Source organism: Chrysemys picta, chromosome 8 (assembly GCF_011386835.1).
Source record: "Chrysemys picta bellii isolate R12L10 chromosome 8, ASM1138683v2, whole genome shotgun sequence".
Lineage (NCBI taxonomy): Eukaryota > Metazoa > Chordata > Testudines > Emydidae > Chrysemys > Chrysemys picta.
In genome coordinates this window covers 106,435,364-106,457,751 of record NC_088798.1, presented here as the reverse complement: position 1 = coordinate 106,457,751, position 22,388 = coordinate 106,435,364, and the positions used below count along the sequence as shown (strand labels likewise).

Sequence of the window (22,388 nt, the reverse complement as noted above, 5' to 3'; positions counted from 1 at the left end):
ACTATAGGTCAGATCATGTGCTACACAAACACCCTTGATGGAATTATTCACAAGCCTGTCTAAGCTTCAAACCAGAAAATACTGGCTCCCATGCTATTGTACTGTCGCTGGGTATCAGAGCAAAGTCTAGGTCTAGGAGATCAATGCTATGCTTTTAATGCAGACACACACTCCTAGCTTCTGCAGCCCTCCAATTAGTGGAAGTCCCTGTCTGGTGAAAACAATTACATTAAAAAAAAAAAAAGTAAGAGAAAGTCAATGGAACAGAGCATTAGTTGCAGAATAATGACCTGATGCTTGATTAGTGTCAAGGTGAGGCCAAGAAGTTTATTTTCCATGCAGAGACATTGATTCTGTGCCAACATCCTTTAACATCTTTCTTTTATACCTAGATTAATGCGGATGTAATCTTTTTGCCTGACTAAGTGAATGCAAGAGAGTGAATGCTGCTTTCTGTACCAGTGAGTAAATGCATTCCAGTAGGTTTTGGTGCTTCAGCCAATCAGAGAACATCTAATCTATAAGTTAAAAATAAGATATTGCACTTTTATTAGAGGACTGGCTTCCGACTCAGTTGGCTTTTTTTTTTAATATAAAGTGCTTGTCTTAGCAAAGGAGGGGCAGACAAACATTTAACTACCTGACGGAGGCTCCATTAGGTATATTCCTGGTTCCTACTGATCTTCAAACAGCTTCTTCTATTTTCTCTTGCTTTCATTTAGTAGGACACACTTGACATTGTCTTGCCCTTGATTTGATACCCAAATCCCACCTCAGTACCCAAAAGCTCTAGATGTGATGTGATTATATATATATATATATATATATATATATATATATATATATATATATATATATATAGGACGATGTACCCCATAAGGCTTCATGGGAATATGCTTCTGAATGTATATATGACATAACTGGAATATGTTTTATGCTACATATGCCATGTAACATAGCTCTGTAATGGTTATGTTCTACTGAATACATTCCTCCTATTTGTATGCATGTATCATTTTTGAACTTGAAGTTAGGAATATTGGCTGTATACTTGCATGATAACCTTAGTGAAGCATTTGGTCAGCTTCTTGAGAAAGGAATGTGCAAATTAACTGCCCAATCAAGAACCACGTAAGCCAACAATGAACTCAAAGACGCCAATCCACATTGGAGCTTTTCCAGGAATGTGGCTTGGCTGGTAAGAAACTCACTCATGCATTGACATGTGACTTGCCCATGTGACTCCAAAACTCCATCTTGGAGCTGGACTTTGCATAGGAGAGAGGAGGGGGTCTCCACCCACAAGAGAAAGTCTATTTAAGCCTGTGAGAGACCCCTCCATTTTGTCTTCAGCTGGCTAAAGAGAGAGCCTCTCCACCCCCAAGGATACCTGAAAGAAACTTGAACAAAGGACATTAACTACAGGGGGTGTGAGTGATTGCTGGACCCAGACTAGCAGGGGACTAGTCTGTAAAAGGAAGCTTACTGGAACTGGTGAGGTTTTATTTGTATTCAGTTTTCTTAGACAGACTTGCGTGTTTTATTTTATTTCACTTGGTAATTCACTTTGTTCTGTCTGCTATTACTTGGAATCACTTAAATCCTACTTTCTGTACTTAATAAAATCACTTTTTACTTATTAATTAACCCAGAGTATGTATTAATACGGGGGGGAGGCGGGGGACAAATAGCTGTGCATCTCTATCAGTGTTATAGAGGGCAAATAACTTATGAGTTTACCCAGTATAAACTTTATACAGGGTAAAATGGATTTATTTGGGGTTTGGACCCCATTGGGAGTTGGGCATCTGAGTGGTAAAGACAGGAACACTTCTATAAGTTGCTAAGTCTGCAGCTTTGGGGCACGTGGTTCAGACCCTGGGTCTGTGTTGGAGCAGACTGGCATGTCTGGCTCAGCAAGAAGGGGGGCTGGAGTCCTGAGCTGGCAGGGAAAGCAGGAGCAGAAGTAGTCTTGGCACATCAGTTGGCAGTTCCCAAGGGGGTTTCTGTGATCCAACCCATCAATATATATTACAAGATGGTGACCAAGGGCCTGCAAAGTAAGGCAGCATTATTGGTCCATGTCTTCATCATGGTTAATTTGGACTCCTGCAATTCACTGTACAATGAGTTTAGTCCACAGCTTCATGCAGAGAAGGCAATTCATTAACATTCTACGGATACAATATTAAATATTTAGAAAGGGAATGAAAGATTTGGCCAAGGCTGCTGCATAATTACTAGTTATAACACTAACGTCCTTTGGAGTTTCATCTCTATCTACTGGCCCCACGCCATTTAATAATCATTGTCACTTCTTGTGTACAGCTTAATGAAGTTTCATCTCTTTATATTATCAGTTTCCTGAGACCAGAATTCCACTAACCCAGAATATTTTAATCAAATGTTTGTTGTTGTAAAGAATACAAAAAGGAATTTTGACTGAAACGCTGGTCTATGGATTTTTGTTCCTTTAGTATTTTTTTAATTACTGTTGTATCTTGAGAGGACAGGATAGTTACTGTAGATGAATAAAGTCGGTACTCCATTTAACTTTTGGAGTGCTTTCAGTTGTCCTTTCTACTGGTACTATTAGAGTGGTGTTCCTTACTCTAACTCCTGTGCAAGACAAGTTACATTAGTAGCAGGTTGCAGCAGTGGCTGGAATAGGATTTCACTACTTGGACATAATCAGAATTTCTATTGACCTAGGGACCAAGAATTCAGTATTATACAGGGATATTTTAAGCCCACAACATGCAGCTCTGCTATGGGGTTCAGCAGCTCTGCAAGGCTTTTGGGACAGACAGCAGGATTCAATGTATGGAACTTGGTTGGGAAGCAAGGATGGCTGCAGGAGCAGCGAGAGAAACCTGGAGTTTAGGAGTTCCCAGTGCAGATAGTCTGTGTAGGAGGACTGCAGAGTCTTCTGAGCCAGAGAAAGCCTGCAGAGCTTTAGTGATCAATAAGGCTGAAGGTCCCACTAAGGCCGAGAAATAATGGTACCTTGCTTCTACCTAAGGCACTACTCCTGTGGGAGGGCTCCACCAGCTGTGCTCTTCCTCATCCCAGGGCATTAGCATTGTGTGCCGATAAAAGGACTGCCTGAACCCAAGTTTAAAATGTATAAGCAGTCTCTCCCACCCCCAGCAGCGTAGTCAAGGGTAAACTCAAGTAAATGAGTTTACCCACTTCTCATTAGGGAATATGGAATTTAATTTAGATTAGTTTACCCACTTCTTTTTTTAAACGACTACACCCCTGTTCCCTTCTCCTGCCTCATCATTCCATGCCCTACATTCACTCATCTCCTTTCCACTGCACAGCTCCTCCTGCCTCACCTTCACCACGTGTGGGAGATATGAAAGGGAAAAGGAAAAAAGAGCGAGAGAGCAAAGCACACGTGCCCTAGAGCCCTTTCTTCTCCTGCCTCCAAGACACAATCATCCTTGGACTCCTAAAACAGGTCACCCACAATAACAGTAATGGACAGAAGACTGCATCCCATCTTGTCAGACACAGGTCTGGCCGTAGTGATCATGCACATGCCTGCCACATTAGATTGTTATAACACATCATACGTCTGGGTGAATCCACAGAATCTAAGGAACCTCCATTGGTTCAGCATACAGCTGCCACCTTATAACATGCAGACTGACAGGAGCACATCACTTTGGGGCTTGGATCCATACACTATATGCCCATGTGCTACCAAGTCCTGGTCTTAATCTTCAAGACTCAGTGCACTGGGACCAAGCTATCCAAAGACACTCTTCCTCTCTGGGACCACAGACTCAGGCAGCGTGCAGTCAGTAGGAATAAGATCAGCTGCCCTGGAACACCCTTGCTAGATGAGCTAAGGTAGGCCACAGATTTACAATTTTTGGCTAGCACTGATACTATGGGGGTGAACAGGGTGTGAGAACCTACACAGACCAGAGAAATAGGCTTAGACTGAACCTCCGTAGTCATTCCTACATCTTATACAGCACTTTTCACCAGTAGATCTCAAAGCACTTCACAAGGATGTGAAGTATCAGTATCATTGATGTAAGACGTCACCTGGCATCAGAGACGATTACAATCACAGTAGAAGACATCATTACAAAAGATCCCAAGAGGAGACAGACTATTAAGCCAAGTAAATTGCTGAAAGAACATGGAACATACAGATAGTAATTTCTACATCCACTTTTCTGACCATGATTTAAAATATTTGGCTGCCTACTGACTTCTGTGCAATTGCAGCACTCTGGGAATGAAGCTACAAACTTGGTGAGTCCCACTGACGTACCACAAGGAGCTTTCAAATATATTCAGCTCAGCTTTTGGTGCCTTTTAAATATTTCCTCATTCTGTAAGTGACAATGTGGCACTCAAGAAGTACAAATCTAATTTTAAAGCATGCTTCCCATTCATTTTCATTGCTGCGTTGATGTGTTTTATTAGCAAGCTTCTTTGTGTGATGACAGAATTCATTACCGCCTGCATGAAGACAATTACCAGCTCTTATCTATAAAACTGGAGGAAAGGGGGGGGAGGGGAGGTGTGACAGGCATCAGCAAAACATGGCTAACAGAAAGAATTAGAAAGTTAGCATTGAAGGAAAAACATATATACGGTAATCAAAGATTTGTCAAGTAATAACTGCAAGACAAACAAATTCAAAATAGCTGTGTGCCAGCTGAGAGAATGGGTGAAATCAATTACCCATGTCAGGTGGTTTTAAGTAAGGCATACAGTTAATCTGTATGAGACATAATACAACATTAATAATACACCATTTTAAAGTAAAGTGCTGAGTCAACTTTCCTTTTCTGTAAGGCAGGACCGTGTGCCTTCACAAGAATGTTTGTCATGATCTGTTGCCTTTTTCCATATTAAAAACAGAGCTGGGATGGTTCTGTGTTTATTCTGAGTGGAGTTGATATAATGTGGAACTTCCTATCTTCCCGGGCTACCATGACAGTAGATATCAAAGTTTCATTTTGAGGAGATGAGCTTCAAGGGTCTAGTAGCCATCACTAAAGCTCCTTGAGGACTACATATAAAGGCAGTCAGGGGAGCTAGTAACTCATCTGGTGATCTAATCACATCTCTTTCCGGAGTAATGGAAATAAATATTCACAACTCCTGCAATCCTGGATCTTGAGGGAAGGTGGTCTGGAATCAGGAGAACTGGGGTCAAATCCTGGCCCCAATGAAGTCAATAGGAGTTTTGCAACTGACTTCAATGGGGCCAGAATTTCTCACCTAGGCAGATTAACTCTACAATAGGTAATATTATCCCAGTCTTCTCTGGCAGACTGTAATGCTTCATTCACTATCTGCAATTTAGAACTTCTGATGGAATGTGATAGGGAAACAAAGTAATATTTCACCCCTTCTCCACTATCCTCACGTTATGCTAGTACATTCTTGGTCTGCTGCTCCAAGTAGCAATGTCATACAAGTCTTTAGGAAAAAACAGCACCGTTAGAGTATAATTCCAAACTATCTGGATGTACAAAGTCTACAATTTCCAGAGAATATGCCGGAATGACCACATGCTCCCCCACGAGAACTGGGAAGCAGCAAAGGAATCAGCCAGATCTTGGAAAGAAAGCCAACCTCTACTATCTACAAGGGGAATAGGGAAGTAAGGAACAAGTGGGTGGAGAGGAGAGTGGGTTGCTGTCTCCGAGGCAGGTGGGAGGGAAAGGGAGCACTGGATAGATCAGGGAGTTCTCTGTACAGGAGGAAGAAGGTAAGAGCAAAGGAAGCAATAGGAAAGAGCAAATGGGTAGATCTCAGTCCCACTTACTGTGAGCATCCGTCACTACCAAAGCTGCAACTTAGTTCTCTAAAGGGGATTAAAATAACAAAGAAATTTGGAATTGTGTGTGACTGCACAAAGCAGTCCCCTCCTGCAGCAGTCATTATCGGTGGGGCCCCTTCCCCCCGTCTGGAGTATTTGACAGAGCGACAACAGCCGTGTCCAGTATCTCCTTTTGGGGTGTTTTCCACCTTCCTGCTGGTGTTTGGTAGGAAACTAGTTTGCCGCCTGATCCGGGCTTCATTTGGTAGCCAGGGATGAATAGAGACCGCAATGCTAGGTGATAAACGGAGATCAACTCTGCCTTTCAAAGGAGTGGGAGAAGGGAAAGAGGTGGCCCTTTATCCAAAGCGGAGCCCCTCCAGAATTAAGTATTCTGCGCTGACTTAAGAGAAAGCAGTAGAATGCCTGGTCTGTTTCACTGTGGGCAAACATGTGAGCTGCTGGAGAGTTGCCTGAATACACGCTCAGAATAAGCAGCGAAGGCTCACAATGAGTGCTAATTTGAGCAATGACACTAGCCACATTGTCAGATGCAACCCCTTTGCAGCTGTGCCCTATGCTGAGCACCTGCAGCGGGGCCAACGGTGAAACGTAAATCAGAAACGTGCTGCTAACGTAGGAGGCGGGGTGGCAGGAGGGAAGCACAGACACTTATCATGCAGCTAGCAACTGCGGAGTATTTGGACTTGTTGTAAAACATGCAACCTGTGTCATGCTTTGGACATTGGGAAAGTGTTCACGTTTGATGCTTCTGGAGGAGGGCTTAGAGAAGCACAGCAATTTGTGATCACCAGAATAAACGCAAGAGGCACTATCTGTGACTGAGGTAAGGAGACAGGACAGCATGGGCATTAGAGTAGGGCCATATCTATACTAGCGAGGTTACAGCGGCATAGCTGTACCGTTGCAGCTGTTCGATCGCTTGGATAGCTGCTCTATGCAGCTGAGAGAGAGCTCTCCCACCGACAGCGCTGTTCACGTCGGCGCTTCTGTCCATGGAACTTATGACGCTTGGGTGTGTGGTTTTCTCACATCCCTGATGGCGACATAAATTATACAGACAAAAGTGGTAGTGTAGACGTAGCCTTACTAACAAAAGGGAATCAGAAGAGGTATTTCTAGGGCCCTCATCATTGTAGTATCTAGGTTCCCTTGCATGGGAATGGCTGACACAGTGGGGTTACTGTATTATGCAAGTTGGTGCAAGGATACACATTCCTCTCATTGGTGGTGGGTGGAGGAGAAAAAATGAAGAACAGAAAACAGGAAGGGAGATTTTTTATTTATTTATTTTAAACACTTTCCTCTTGGTTCCTACAGGAGGCTGACTATTGGGTTAGACAGATGGCTCTTTGGCCTGTGTGTGGCAATTCCTGTTTGTTTTAAGGGATGGAGGAAATAACAGGAAAAGGAGGCCAACTAGGAAGTCAGTGTGTGATGTTTTGACTGCAACCAGGGATCTGACTGGAATAAGGGGCAACTACTTCCTGCTATTTAAGATTTTTTCACTACTTAAGAACAAAAATCCAGCCACCAGTTGCGTTTTTCACCAAACACAAGCACGAAAAAGGCCAGTTTCCACTCTCTTTTCCCGCATTCTACGTCACTGTGTCCATGGGCCTGCTCTGCTATCTAGCACAACAAATAAACAAATCTGTTGAAATTATAAAAATAAAAAGTGTATTCTGCCGAGCCTAATAACAAATAAACCGAAGGTAGGTACCTTAGCTTTAAAATCAGGGTCTTAATTATTTGACAATGTCCCTTTTGCCAAGAAATTTCATAGCTTCAAAATTCTATCTGCATGTCTTCTTATTATGAACAAACCTTCTATTCTTATAATTCCGGCACAATTATTAAATCAATGAGCCACAGATGAATGTATCAATTTATCTTAATTTCTGAAATACAGTGAGCCTCTTTCAGTTAAAACTTCATTTTCTGTCACAAAGAAAGAAAAAGGGGTCTTTGCTGAGATTAATTAGAGTAAATTTAGCCCTTCATAAATTACCCTCTGGACTGAAATAAAACACACTGCGTTTCAGAGAGAATAAGCAAACAGATGAATGAAGTAGTCTTGTTTCCTGTAGATCAAGCAGTGTGACTGTCTGCTGCGGCATGAGACACACAAAGGGACTGCATAGCCACTGTCATCGCTCTTGGAAACCAGCATTTTCAAAAGGGGACCAAGAGAAAGAAGATGAATACTGCCTATGCCCTCTCCTGCAGAGAATTACAATATTACACAATTTCATTACACAACACTGAAAGGGATAAATGGATCCAACTGTAATGGAATCTCCAAGGGGAGATTTCCCCCACCTTCTCTAGTAGAGAAGAGAAGAGACCTCCAATATGGTTTTATTACTTAACCTTTTGTAAATAAACAATGGGAGGACAATACCATTTATGGTGTGAAGTATCAGAGGGGTAGCCGTGTTAGTCTGAATCTGTAAAAAGCAACAGAGGGTCCTGTGGCACCTTTAAGACTAACGGAAGTATTGGGAGCATAAGCTTTTGTGGGTAAGAACCTCACTTCTTCAGATGCAAGATAACTGCCAGATGAACAGAGTTTGATAGGTCTTAACAGCATAAAGTCGTGCAGATTGGTGAAGCTACTTGGTGAAAGAAACAAAGAAGATATGAACTGGAGCAGGGACTCAGGCTGCCTCAGCTGAACTGTGCATTGTTTCATGGTCATTGCTACAATCTGTTGGACCCATACTGACACCAGGTAGTTTCTTTCAGTCACACCTAGGACTATAAAAATCAAAATGCTAATGCAATCTGTTAAAGGAAAATTGCAAATTAATCCACAACTGAGTTAAACGCAGATATGGGGTTGAATTCCCTCTAGGGCGTAAAGGGGCATTCTGTATAGAAATACATTTTAACTAACCTTTAAAAATTCATTCCCTCTGTTTATGAACTCCACTGCCACTTCCAGTTTCACTGAAGAGATCTCAGGATGCATCATTTCATGGCAACACAGATAACAGGAGTCTCATTGGTCGCAATGACACCACTTTTGCTCAACAAATTCATGCACCACAGAGACCTGTGTCTTGGGCTCAGGCAATCAGCAGTGGTTAGCAGAACCTTCCCCAAGCCAGGTGAGTCATCACCATCAGCCACTTAGTTTTCCAAACGTTTGGGGCTTATGAGAAATGAGAGCGGTCTTAGTCTAGCTCTTAGCAGTCAGGACTGGTTGGTTAGAGACTAAACCATTCTCAACTCTGGCTTCTCTAATTCAGGACTGAAACCACCAACTGGTAAGTGTGGAGATGTCTGCATAGCCACTGCCCATACTGTGCCTGTTCTGTGAAAAGAAGACTTCATTCATCAGAGTCTATAGATCCAACATTTTTAAGGAGTTCTACATTGAGAAAACAAAATGAAGCCAGAGTTCTGCAGATGTCAGTAAGGAGAAAACATATCAGTGTGGGAGGTGAGAATTTTCACACATTTCCATGGCTTCAGAAGAATGGAAGATTATAAAAGATATAGGTATCTCAACAGCATTAAATCATGGCCAATAGAGTGTTTCCTTATGTCATCCTCAAATGTCTAAGTGTTTAACAGTCACAACTGGGATAAAAAATAGCCTCATTCATATGAAATGAGCATTGTCAGAGCCTCAAAAACATATGCACTGCCATCCTGGATTAGACCAGTTCTCCATCTAGACCAATATCTGGCCTTTGGCAGCAGTTGGACACTTCAGAGGAAATGCAAGAAACCTCATAGCAAGGAGAAACGTCTTCCTAATACACATCAGATCTCAGTTTGTGCCCTGAAGCATGACAGTTTAAATTTATTTAGAGGTAAAAAAAATTGCAATACAACTTACTGTCTGTATATATACACACACCTAACCCTCTTAGGAATCCTACCAAACTCCTGTTCAGTATTTTCCAATCCAATATTTTACACACACACCCACACAGCCCCCCCACAGTGGTTGCAAAGTCAAGCACCCAGCAGTTAGGAAATGCCAGAATTAAAGTTGTTTGTGCAATCTCAGTTCAGCCCCCTTGTGTTTATTCATTATGTTAGTCTAATTACATGATCACATACTACTTTTTCCACAGGACCTCTGCCTCATTAAATGCACATGACAGGCCCACTCTAGAGATGAATCAGGTTAGATAGTAAACGAGGCGGTCTGTAGGACTAACTGCTTCCTTTACTGATAAAGTTGAAAGGTTCCCCTTCCTTTCAACCCCCCGCTGGTTCCAAGTTCCAGTCTCCTTGTCCAGCCAGTCCCAGTCTCCACACTTCTCCTCGTCCAATCTCAGTGTTCTCACATTCCTCCTGCATTTCTCTCACCAGCTCCCAGTCCTTTCCCTCCCCCCGATCTCCTTCAGTCCCAATCTACTTCTTTTCCTTCCTCCTAGGGATGTCCCGATTTTATAGGGACAGTCCCGATATTTGGGGCTTTGTCTTATATAGGCACCTATTACCCCCCACCCCCGTCCCGATTTTTCACACTTGCTGTCTGGTCACCCTACTCCCTCCCCTAGCTCAGTTTTTGTCTCCTCTGCATTCAACACAGATGGCTTTATTCTCCAGCAGGGGATACCACTGAGTGCACAGGAGAGACTCCCTGCTCTCAGCTCCAGTGCACAGCCGCATTTTGGCCTGCAGCGGCTGGTAGCAACCATTGCAGGAGAAGCCCAGCTTCGCTCCTGTGGCCCTGGCCTGGAGGGAGCACTTATCTGTTCTGTGGAGATGGTACATACACAGTGTGGTCAGCCCTAGAACCTGCGAGGGAATGGAGCATGCTCAGTGAGGATGGAATCTTTGGAAATTTTAGCTGCTAAAAAAATCAAAGAAGTCGGAGATGTGTGATTTTTCAAAGGCTTCTAACTTGGCCAAATTTGCTCTCCTTGTGAAAATCCAACCAAAAAGTACATCCCTCAAGTCCTGTTCCAAAGCATGGGGACACTAGAGCTTTTCAAAGAAAATGTTGTCAGACCCCTGTTTTAAACAACATGGGCAAAATGTATTTTCCCCTAACCTAGTTCTTGAACGCAAGTGAACTATTTTGGCTGGAATTTTCCAGAAAGCATCATCCTAAGGAAGATACCCTGGCATGGAAAATTCCAGCACAAACAGTTAAAGTTTGAAAAAGTTATAAGCAACTGAAAACAGGACCTTGTAATGAGAAATGTCAAGCAACCTTATTATAGGCGGAACTACAAGCCTCGCTTATATTGAATACTGATCCTAAAATGGATCCTGTGGCACCACACAGGTAATATTTTGTCACATTGCAAATTGACTATCACTAATGCTTTGTTTTCTGTGTCTTAGCCAGTTTAATTCATGACAGTGCTATCCCTCTTACCTACTTACAGCCACCCATACCTTTCAAATGTCTTGTTATATATACACAAGAGATAACTTGTGTTCCATGCCCCAGAGAGCTTCGTAGTTTTCAAGATCTTTTCAAAGCAAAAGTAATTTTCAGAGAACATAGCTCACCTTAAAGGATATTTCATACTGTTCTCCTCCCCATATCTCCAGACCTGCATCATACCCTCCCAGCTCCCAGAACCACTTTCTATCGACTGCAAACAGTCCTCCAGCCATTACAGGAGACCTTAAGGAAAAACCAGACTCCGTATTACAAACATATTCAAGATACAGCGTTCCAGCCGAACATTAAGAAAAACAAGATACCATTAATATTTCTCTCACCACCCACTCCTACTGCCTCTGCGCCTCTGTCAGAGCATCTACCAGTTGTCCTTGCTTTACAACCCTTTCCCACTCCTTGCAACCCAGGAGGATTGGACAGGGCTCCCTTCGGAACCAGTCAACGCCACTCCTCATATTGGCTACTTGGTTCACTGTTGAGTGACACAAGGAATTCCCTCTTCTGGAGGGACCCCACCATGTTACCTATACAGTCCTCCTGGCCCTGCCAGCCTGGGAAGCAAGAGACTGGAAATCAAGTTTCCTAGCATGATTGCAAAGTTATTGGGCTTGCAGAAATTTGACACAATTCTATCGCCCTTTAAGGCTGGCAGGCATAGCCCAATGAAACAGTTTGATCCCAAATGATTGTTTCTGTAATCCACAACAATCATCAAAATTGGTCTAATTATTCTACAGGGTTTTACCTGAGAATGACATATGAGCTATGTGTTAGTTGTTAGTGTCCCTAATGTCATGTCACAAACTTATGTTCCAAGGATCTTGGTAACAGATGACTATATTACACATTACAATTTTCATTAACTAAACTTCTGCAGAGATTAGGTTTCCAAAAAGTAGCCATAGAAGGAGACTGTGTCCACAGTTCTTGGTCTAAATGAAACGTATTACCCAAAAAAATAAATAGCTGCTAGAAACAGAGGGTAGCTTACCACCAACTTGTGACTCCCAGTACAACAAGGCATAAACAACCTTATAACAGGGCACCTTTTGTTAGCCATCTATCATCACTCTGCATTTCAACAACTTACTCAAAGGGGTCACTAGGATCAGGTTTCTGTAATTCAGGAGGGATAGGGATCCGCTTGTAATACATCTCCCAGTCAAATGCCCCTCGCATTGCATCTCCAGCTTGGGTCTCGTATCCGAAGTGGTCATGGTCAATTACGTCAATCATTGGGCACACAATAGTCTTGCGGTTCCGAGCAATGCGGTCTGAGGATCACAGAGAAAAAGTTAGTAAGCATGTAGCTAGTGGCCCCTTTTACCAATAGTTACAAGGAAAGTATCTACAGGCAGGGCCGGCTCCAGCATTTCTGCCGCTCCAAGCAAAAAAAAAAAAAAAAGCTGGCAATTATGGGGGAAAAAAAAAAAAAAGCCGCGATCGGCGGCGGCAGTTCGGCGGCAGGTCCTTCGCTCTTAGAGGGAGTGAGGCACCTGCTGCCCCCGAATTGCCGCACATGCCGCCCCTCTCCCTTGGCCGCCCCAAGCACCTGCTTGTTAAGCTGGTGCCTGGAGCCGGCCCTGTCTACAGGTATGAAGCCAATATTAAAACAAGAGCCTACTTTATCTCATTACCACAGAACAACTACCATACAACTAGTTAGAATTCTAATACCAAAGCCCAGCTTTAATGTACCACTAAACACCTTCAGATCTAGAGAAGCTGTCTCATTACAGAATGGGTGATTTTTCTGCTTTGTTGTGTTTTTATTTTTTCCTTAAAAACTGCACGTCGGTTCAGTATATACGAGCATGAGGAACCAATTATATTGGCCAGAATTAGGTTAGAATTATATTTTCCACATAATGTGCATCTCAGTTCTGACCTGTGCTATCGCTTCCCCTCAAACTAAAAGGGCAAGTCTGCATTGCAATCATAGGAAGAAACTGCAGCTTTTGTAGACACACCTGAGCTAGCTTTAATCTAGCTAGCATGGGCACAGGTGGCAGTGAAGATACACAACACAGATGCCAGCATGGGCTAGCCAACCAAGTAATTACCCAGGGATCTGGGTGAGCATGTACAGCCCGTGTTGAAACCCACACTGCTGCAGCTTCACTGCTACCATTACCTGAGCTAGCCAGGTATGTCTATATGAGCTCCAGTTACATCCCATGACTGCAGAGTAGACACATCCTAAATCTTTTCTTGGACAGAGGCTCCATGTTACATATAACACCAGATAATTTGGTGTATTTATGACATCAACCAATTATTTATCATAAGTTATACCTACATGATATAGAAAAATTAGGCTCTCACTCCGGTAATAGCCACCCTATGGTGTGAGAGAAAAACTGAACACATCACAAATGGAAACAAAAAACCTGGATATCTCCCCACCCTTCTCAGTGGTCCCCTGCCACTTAAAATGCCAGACTAAACAGACGGTCTTGCATGTTCTAAGGACTTTGTGGAGTCCACAAAACTCATTTTAACAAGTGACCTGGATGTGACCCCCTTCAGCATTGGTTGAAAGCTAGTGCAATAACCCATTATGCCACCTAACCCCAATAAGCTTTGAAGTCTCGTGCCAGAATCTAGCAGGAAGTGATTCAGACTAATGGCATAACTAATCTTGGCAGGCTCTAGAAACGTACATCTGCGCCTCCCCTCAATCTTTAATTCCAGCTGAAAAATACTGAGACAGGATTAGTTCCAACCTAGACATCTGGAACTTCTTCAATATTCATTTTAACAACAAGTTTTCTTAATTAAAAGTTAACTTTAAGAACCAAAGTGACAGATAATATATTTTAGATTCCAAGGAACATTTGTAACAAAAAATGTTTTATGTTTTTAAATTGAAGCATACTGTACATGTTCTCATTTAAAAGGCATTTGGACTACTTTTGCTTCCATTCCCTGGGGCTCAGGAAGTCACAAATGTTTTACACCATGCAGAATTAATACCAGACACACAAATGGACAGGCTGTGAAAGTAACAGCATTGCTCTATGAGAACCCAGCAGACAATTTTTCATTTCAGCTTGTGATTGCATTTTTCACCACCTCTTGGTGTGTACTGTCATTATTTGCTAGACAGATGCCATGTTTCACCCCAGAGGTGGCTGCATTCCAATGGCACATATGTCACTTGAAACAGTCTTGTAGAGCAGTCTGATATTCTTCAGGATTAAAGACGCTATATAAACAAACTGCATTGCAACCTTAAGTAAACTGGATACTCCCAGATGCCCACTGTAAGTCATGTGGCTGGTTTAGCGAGCACAGTCCTTCTGGTCCTACAAGTGTCCCGAGTCCAGATCCTGGCACATGCAAAAAAACGAGGTTGAATGGTCTCATCCCACTTTCTATCTGGGCATTGCACAAAACTAACTTGCAGTTCGGCACAAGTAGTCTCATCTAAAGGTAGGGCCAGAATTAGATTAGTAGGGGAGTGGGGTGCTGCAGGTCAGAATTAAGATGCACAGGAAAAAAGCCAGTTCCCTTGAAAAAGAGAACATTGTCCATTTAATAAGATACATGCGAAAGAATTTACTTTATGAAACCGCAATCCTGTTAAAGTATCAGAGGGGTCGCCGTGTTAGTCTGGATCTGTAAAAGCAGCAAAGAGTCCTGTGGCACCTTCTAGACTAACATGCATGCATCCGACGAAGTGGGTATTCACCCACAAAAGCTCATGCTCCAATCTTGTTAAAGACTATTTTAAAGACCACTTTGTAAAGGATCACACGCATTCTAGGTGTATATAGCACCTGTCCATATTAGCCACAAAAAATGATTTTCCACATGCTTGCAGATTAAATATATTTCCATAGAAACAGTCAAGAGCTATTTAAAAACTACAAGCTTAGCTTTATGTCCTACAACTAATTTCTCTTTACGAGCTGCTGAATGACTACATGAATGGTTTGCTCTTCCAGCAAACTATAAATTATGCAAGAGTTCTCTTAGCGGGGGGTAACAGAACATGATCTCTGCTTTTAATTAAACAAAAACAACTGTTTTGGGGGAAATTCTGTGTTTTAGGACTCTTGCATAGAGAAATGCATTGTACTGAAGACTACAGGTCGCCGACAGCTCTCCCAGGATTTTCTTTAGAAAGTCAGTTTTCCAAATAGTCATTTATTTTCGCCTTTGGACATTTCTGAATGAGAAGACAGCAGCCTGGACATACAATAAACCATATGCCGACATCTGTCACCAGCTTTTTACCAGGCTGAAGATCAGTTTTGGGAAACACTTCAAACAACCTCCTTACCTAGCAGAGGCGGCAGCCAGTTCACATTGGCCTCACAGTGAGAATCCAAGAATGTGATAACATCTCCAATTGCCGCAGAGGCCCCCAGCATTCGAGTTCTTATTAGCCCTTCTCTCTTCTTAGTGCGCAGGATTCGGACATTTGGGAACTGGGCCATGTAGTCTTCCAAACGTTTCTTCAGGTGTTCTGGGTAAAAGAGTAAAGTTAAAGAAGGTAAGAAGCACTCCTTAAGATGTAGCTCCCTCCTTAGTTGTTAGCTGTCTTTTGAACATGGTACTGAACAGCCTTTAACTAACAGGAAAGAGAGAGTCCAGGCAAGATGAAGTATGAGTAATCTTTAAACTGTGGGTTCAAAGTTTGCTCATGGATCTGGATCTCTGACGTTTCCATGAACTCAGAAAGAGAACAAATGGATGGAGGAGCTTAAGACTAGAAAGAAGCTGCGAGACAAGAGAACACACAACAGAGCAAAAGCTAATTGACAGACCCTTGGGATAACAATGGAACGATTGACCAATAGCAGGGATGCTCATGAGAGTAGGAGACCAAACTTTTTCAGGAACTGGATCTGGATTGAGTAACTCACTATGCCACAAAAGCACAAAAAGAGCACTTTCAGAATTGTATACAACATTTACTGAATTAGTTTTTACTGAATTTCTTCAAGCACACAAAACACATCCACTCTCACACATATATACAAGCAAAAAAAAAAATTCTAGTGATGTTGATTCTACAAGCTGGAAAGGTATGGAGATCATTACTGAATACACTACCCCTATGTTCACTACTTTCACAAAATTAGGATACATTTTGTACAAAATGTGAGGTATCATTTGAAAACTCAATCTACTGATCATCATCATCCTGGTAAAATGCGTGTAGCAATGTTGTACGTAAAGTTATAAGATTCTATTGTATGACATTGCTGAGACATGCTCCAAGTTTAGAAAAACAGCCCAAATCAGTTTTTCCAGAAACAAAAGATTAGCCAGTACCTGAGCCAAGTGTCAGTATAATCAAGTGGACTATTACCGGGCTAAGCGGCCATTCTTTGGCAGAAAAGAGGGGTGGGAGTGAGAAATTTACATCTTGGCAAACAACCCTGCGGTCACCTGAACACCAGCTGGAGATGATTCTCAAAGAAGAGAAAAGCTATAAGAAGGGAGAACAGAGGACACAAAATCACCTCTCCCCCCTCACCTCTACTCACGGCATAAACAATGTTTGAAAGACCAAATGAGCATCAGTGAGCTGGGGGAGGGATCCTGGCTGAAGAATCCAGCCAGAATGCTGTGATCATGTGGTGAGGAAAAGCTTTTTGCTTTAAGTTCACTCAGCTTGTTAATTTAGGTATTAGTTTGCATTTTACCTTTTATTTCTTCGTAACCAATTCTGACTTTTATGCCTCATTACTTGTAATCACTTAAAATCTATCTTTCTGTAGTTAATAAACTTATTTTATTGTCTCATCTAAACCAGTGTGCGTTTGGTCTGAAGTGTCTGGAACCTCCATTTGAGTTTGTGCATATCATGTCTATTAATGAAATGATGGACTTTCTATGAGCTTGTACTGCACAGAAGGAAAGAGCTGGGCACATTTCTAGGGACAAGTCTGGGACAGGGAATTTGCTGGTGTCATTCTGCAATATAATTCAGGAGTGGCTGGCTAAAAGCATTCATATAATTCAACTGGGACTGATCTTGCATGCTAGAGTGTATGTAAACAGAGCAGGAGTGGTTGTTCTCACAGCATCTTAATCTAGTTATACTGCTTACCATTTGGTGCCCAGAAGGCAAGCTTATTCCCTTTGTCAAGTATCAGAGGGGTAGCTGTGTTAGAGTCCTGTGGCACCTTTAAGACTAACAGATGTATTGGAGCATAAGCTTAGGTGGGCGGGCATTCACCCACAAAAGCTTATGCTCCAATACATCTGTTAGTCTTAAAGGTGCCACTAGACTCTCTGTTGCTTATTCCCTTTGTGCATCTTGGATTTTATTTTGGGGGTAGGGGGTCAAAGGTGGAGATAATCTCGGGAGTTACAGTATACTTTGCATCTCACCTTTGATGCTGCCAGCAGCTGCAGTCACTCAGAACTAGCCAAAATCTGCTTTTGAATTCCCTTTAAATATTTTTAGAGTATTCCTTGTGCAAACTTGACATTTTTCTTTCTTCAGAGCCCGATTTTAAAATCTCCAACAGCTTTAAGAAGACCAAAGTCATTTAGGTGTGTGTCTGATCTATCTGTACAGCTGGAGCAATTAAAATAATTTAAAAAATTAAAAAAATATTGCTTTCTAGCTAAGGCTAATACCCTTCCCTCACCCTTTTCAAATAACTTTTGAACAGATCCTCTGCAGCAACCAGGAATCAATTTTCTCTAATTGAATGGATAAATCTTTCAAAAAAGCAACTCTCTGGGAGACCAGACAAGATATTAACACTCATTCCTCATGCAGCATTGTGTAGGCAGTGACTGTTAATTAAAAAAATAGTAAAAAGCCACAACCAGCACTCATTTAGTGCAGCCGTATCATTCCTTGCCATAATTGGAAAGAAAAAATTCCCCACTCTATGTCCAAAAGAGTTACCCAAAACCAAGTTCAAGGTATAAATTGTACCTTGGTTCCAGTAATCTAAAATCAGAGTAAGGTAATCATCATCAAAACATCTGATACTGAGTTACACAGTAATAAAAGAAAAAGAGAAAAGCAGGAGCTATGCATCTGATCCTCCCAATATTGACTTCATAGGACTGCAGTGTTTTCATAATCAGGCCCTATGGTAATTACTGCATCTAAATCAGTTTCCTCCACAAAACATTAGCGGGTCTTGAAAAACTGCTGAAATTTCATAGAATCTTAAATGTTCAGAGGTAATTATACAGTGTCTCATTGTTTATGATGAGGCACAGGTGACTAAAACAAACATTTTAAAGAATTTGTGCCTGCTGTTTATCTCCCACTGGCATTCCAATGCCTTGTATGCACTAGCATTTTTTCTTCATGTCTTACAGTTGTTCTACAAATCAGTGCAGTTTCACCAGTTGTGGCACTTGCTGACACACTAGTGGAGACCAGCTTCCAGCATTTCCCCACCACGTCACCTACAATGCTGAGAGACGGATCCATTAAAGGCAGTCAAGTTTATTCTAGCACTGACTTTGGTAGAGCTGAACTAGGAATTACAGCAACCACGGAACAATTTAAGAACATAGCATAGGCATATTTCTCCATATGAGATGTGAAAATTGTTTCTATAGTAAACATGATGTCAAAGAGAGATGGATAATTAGCCACAGCTAATAAATGAACAGTTAAGAATTAAGAACACTTTGTGACGTTACTCTACTAGGAGAAGAGAGAGAAAGGACAAATGAGTAGCCAAATTTCCAGAAGACATCAGCTGTTCTAATCCATCTAGATTCCCATACTGCACCCTCACTGTAACATTAAAGGGTCAAATTCTTCACCCTCCATTTAGTTCTCAGGATAAAGAGCCTTGAGCTCTTTACTCCTTCTGTGTCAAATAATTTAAGCAGTGAAATTTATCTTTTCATGCAACCAAGATGCAATCCAATAGGTGACGTTGTGGGTAGCATTATCTGAACGACAGAGACATAAGTGGGTTTTGAAGAACACCACAGTGTCCTGCTGTTTGGCTGCATTCATAAGAAAAGCTGGCTTGCAGGAGACCATGTTTGAAACACCTTCCAGTTGTGTTTATTGTCCTCCCAGCATGTGACTGGGCACACGAGTGTCTCATTCCCTACGATCGAACAATAAAGTGAAAAAACAAAAAACAAAAAACAAAGAACAGTAGCTTAGAGCTATCAGCTCAATACAAAGGTGCTTTTCTTCACTGGTTGTAACAGTCCCTCGGAAACCTACGATTTGGGAAGTCTCTCTCTCCATTTGTTAGATATCTTTAAAGCTACGCATTACTGTGGGGTTGGTCATAACTGCTTAGCTGCTGGTACCAGAACCTGAACTACCTTTTGTCAGGCAAAGCACTGTAAACTAGATCTGACAGAGATGGTAATTTCCTGGACAAACCATATTAAATGAAGTTTAAGTGTCTTAGGAGTTTATTGTATTAAAAATGCAAAACGTTTATGTATTATTAAAGGATTGTATGTAAGGTCTCAGGAGAGGGGAAGGAAAGAGGCATTATGAGCTTCAAAAGGACTCTTAAACCAGGTGCCAGACAAGAATGAGCTTTTGAAGTTAAAGTTTCCCAAGAAATCTCTAGAGGGAGGTGTATGCAAACATACCCTGTCCATTTATGCAAGAACTCAGCTCCCCTGAGGAGGGGACCTTTGTCTGCTGATCACCTGTTACATGAGGACAGGATCAGAGGTGCAAACAGCATAAAGGAGCAATTCACAGATTCATGGGGATGCTTGTTCTGTGCTAACAGCTGTTATGAACTTCTGATTTCAGAAAACCTCTTGGTGGGTTTGGAAGGACTGATCACCTGCCAGAACTCTTGTTGGAGTTTGGGTGATCTCTGGTAAGCTTTTTAGCATGTGTATAGGTTATTTTATTGCTTTTAATGTTTTCTTTGTAATGCTTTCACCTTAAGAATAAGTGTAACTGTGGGCAATTATGCTGTTTATAGCCTCTGAGGAGAAAGAGAAACAGGCCTGCTTAGCCAATCTGGCTTGCTGGAGAATTCAAAGTATAGGCAGGGAACTGTGCAGCTTGGAAATACCCCAGACAAGTGGAAGTGAGACACCTTTCCAAGAGAGATGGCAGCTGGAAGTCAGAGAGGGTGCCCTTGGTGGGCCACAGAGAGGGAATACAGGTGCAGTTGCCCTGAGATGTGATGCTAGGAACCTCCCTAAACTGCATTAATGGATGGGAGAAGCACTGAAAGTTAATGTTGCACAATAGCACATGCAGTATTGCTGAGGTTGAACAAGATGCAGTACTTTCCCCTTTCCCAACTCAAAGCGATGCATCACTGCTGCCCCATCTCCAGCAGCCACAGGAAACTTCACACATCAGCATAACATTTTATTGCAAGTGTAGGATTGTGGTTTACTGACATGTAAACTAGTGAGGGTCTATTATGCTTATGGATGTGTTTTCCCCTACCAAAAAAGGTGTTGTCGGGTTAACGACAACACTCATGAGCAACCCTGCAATAAAAATTGGGTTTTTCTAACGGAAAAGCGGGCAAAAATAGAGAAGGGAATAAGGAAAGCCTTGGCATGCTCTCCTTTGCTCTACTTGTTGGACCACACGATGCTCAGATACGAAAATTTAGAATGAGACAACCATCTTCTACCAAAATTATGACAATACTTTATATTTTTGTTTTTAAAAGAATATCTAACTTGTTTGTTTGAGGTTATCACATAAGTTGCTACAAATATGGTGCTTTAAAAAAAATATTATGGCGCCTTGACATGGAGTGATTTTTATTACAAGGGCAGTTTACTTTAATGAAAGGTAAACTGGATGAATTCCAGAGACAGCACATATTATGTGGAATGTAATTTAGCTGTATAAATAAATAAGATTATATATAGATTAAAAAATAAATTGGAAGCTTGCTGGCAGACTAATAAATTTGATATACAATTAATATATTAACATTACTAGTCAGAACGACTTAAAATCTTTTGCTTTCTTTATTTTGAGTTGTAAATAAAGATCTATACTAAGGAGGCGGAGCTCTGATAAAATTGTTGCTTTAAATTATCACTAATAAAATGCTGTCTGATTAATGTCTTCTCTTGGCTCAAATTTTTGTGGACTCCTCATCCCTTCTCTTTCCTGTGTACAAAGTATCCAAGCATAAGAACTGCTTCCAAGTAGCATGAAGTTGCTGACTGCTTGCAATACTGAAAAACCTCTCCAGAATAAAAAAATTCTGGAGTTTACATATAGGCTACTGTCTCTTTCCTCAGTCAAGTGGCCCATAGCTATGAGGAGGAGGGAGAAGGGAGAATTTCACTGCTCAGAAATGCCACCACTCTTCAGAAAAAGAATTCATGAACTTAACATACATGGAGTGCAGAGAAAAGTAGTAAAGTTTTGGGATTACTATTTTTATTGCTTTAAAACAACCAAAGCATACCAGAATTCATGGCAATTTGAATTATTTCTGTCCTAAAAAGTGACTCTTACAAATGGCATTATAAGTTTCAGATTCATTGGATCTCAATTTTATAACGGATATAAAATTTGCTCAGTCTGCCAGTAAAAATATATTTTTAAACCTGCAATTGCTCAAACTCTCTCTGCACTTGCACAGTTGATCTGGATTCTTTCCATCTCATGCATCAACACCATCCAGGCCAAGTTATGCCCTCAGTGACACCTGCGTAAATCCACCAATTGATTTTACAGCTTATTGTAGTGTGACGGGGTTTTCGGAACAAGTTGGTTTCCTATAAAAGCAGCTGGAAGAGATAGCCAACAATCCTTAGCCTTATGATGTGGGTTTAAATACAATTCCGCCAGATATTCTTTAAGTTAGGAAAGATATTCCTCCTCACAAGGACTGCTTTGGGGCTACAAAAGGACTTTATTCACTTTAACTCATGCCGATCAGGTTAAATCAACTTTACAGACAGGAGCAGACCACTGTAATAACACAGCTCATAGCAGTAGAAAATGCCTAGCCCGTTCTTTATACCTCATCCCACCACACACCGAGACCTGGAGACCAATAATAATAAATAGCATGAACACATACTTAGCAGCGATAGTAAATTAGCCAGTTGCCTGTCTGATGTACATTTACTCACGTCTCCTCCCACCACACAGACCATGCACACCCTGTTTTTAGAGTGACCTGCAGTCACACCACCTTAGGGTGCAATTATTTTAAGTCCTCAAACTAGTGTCAGGCTTAGCAAGTGCTTAGGACATTTCAAGGAAGAGAT

At 41.6% G+C, this 22,388-nt stretch overlaps 1 protein-coding gene across 1 annotated transcript in view; it reads right to left on the bottom strand.

Annotated features, from left to right (window-relative positions):
* GALNT10 (polypeptide N-acetylgalactosaminyltransferase 10) overlaps positions 1-22,388 on the bottom strand; it is a 128,857-nt gene that overhangs the window by 16,833 nt on the left and 89,636 nt on the right. The window contains exons 5-7 of the mRNA XM_005300030.4: positions 15,490-15,675; positions 12,292-12,475; positions 11,306-11,423 (exon numbers count right to left, since the gene is read on the bottom strand). Coding sequence (XP_005300087.1) covers positions 11,306-11,423; positions 12,292-12,475; positions 15,490-15,675 — 488 coding nt within the window. The remainder of the gene's footprint in view (positions 1-11,305; positions 11,424-12,291; positions 12,476-15,489; positions 15,676-22,388) is intronic.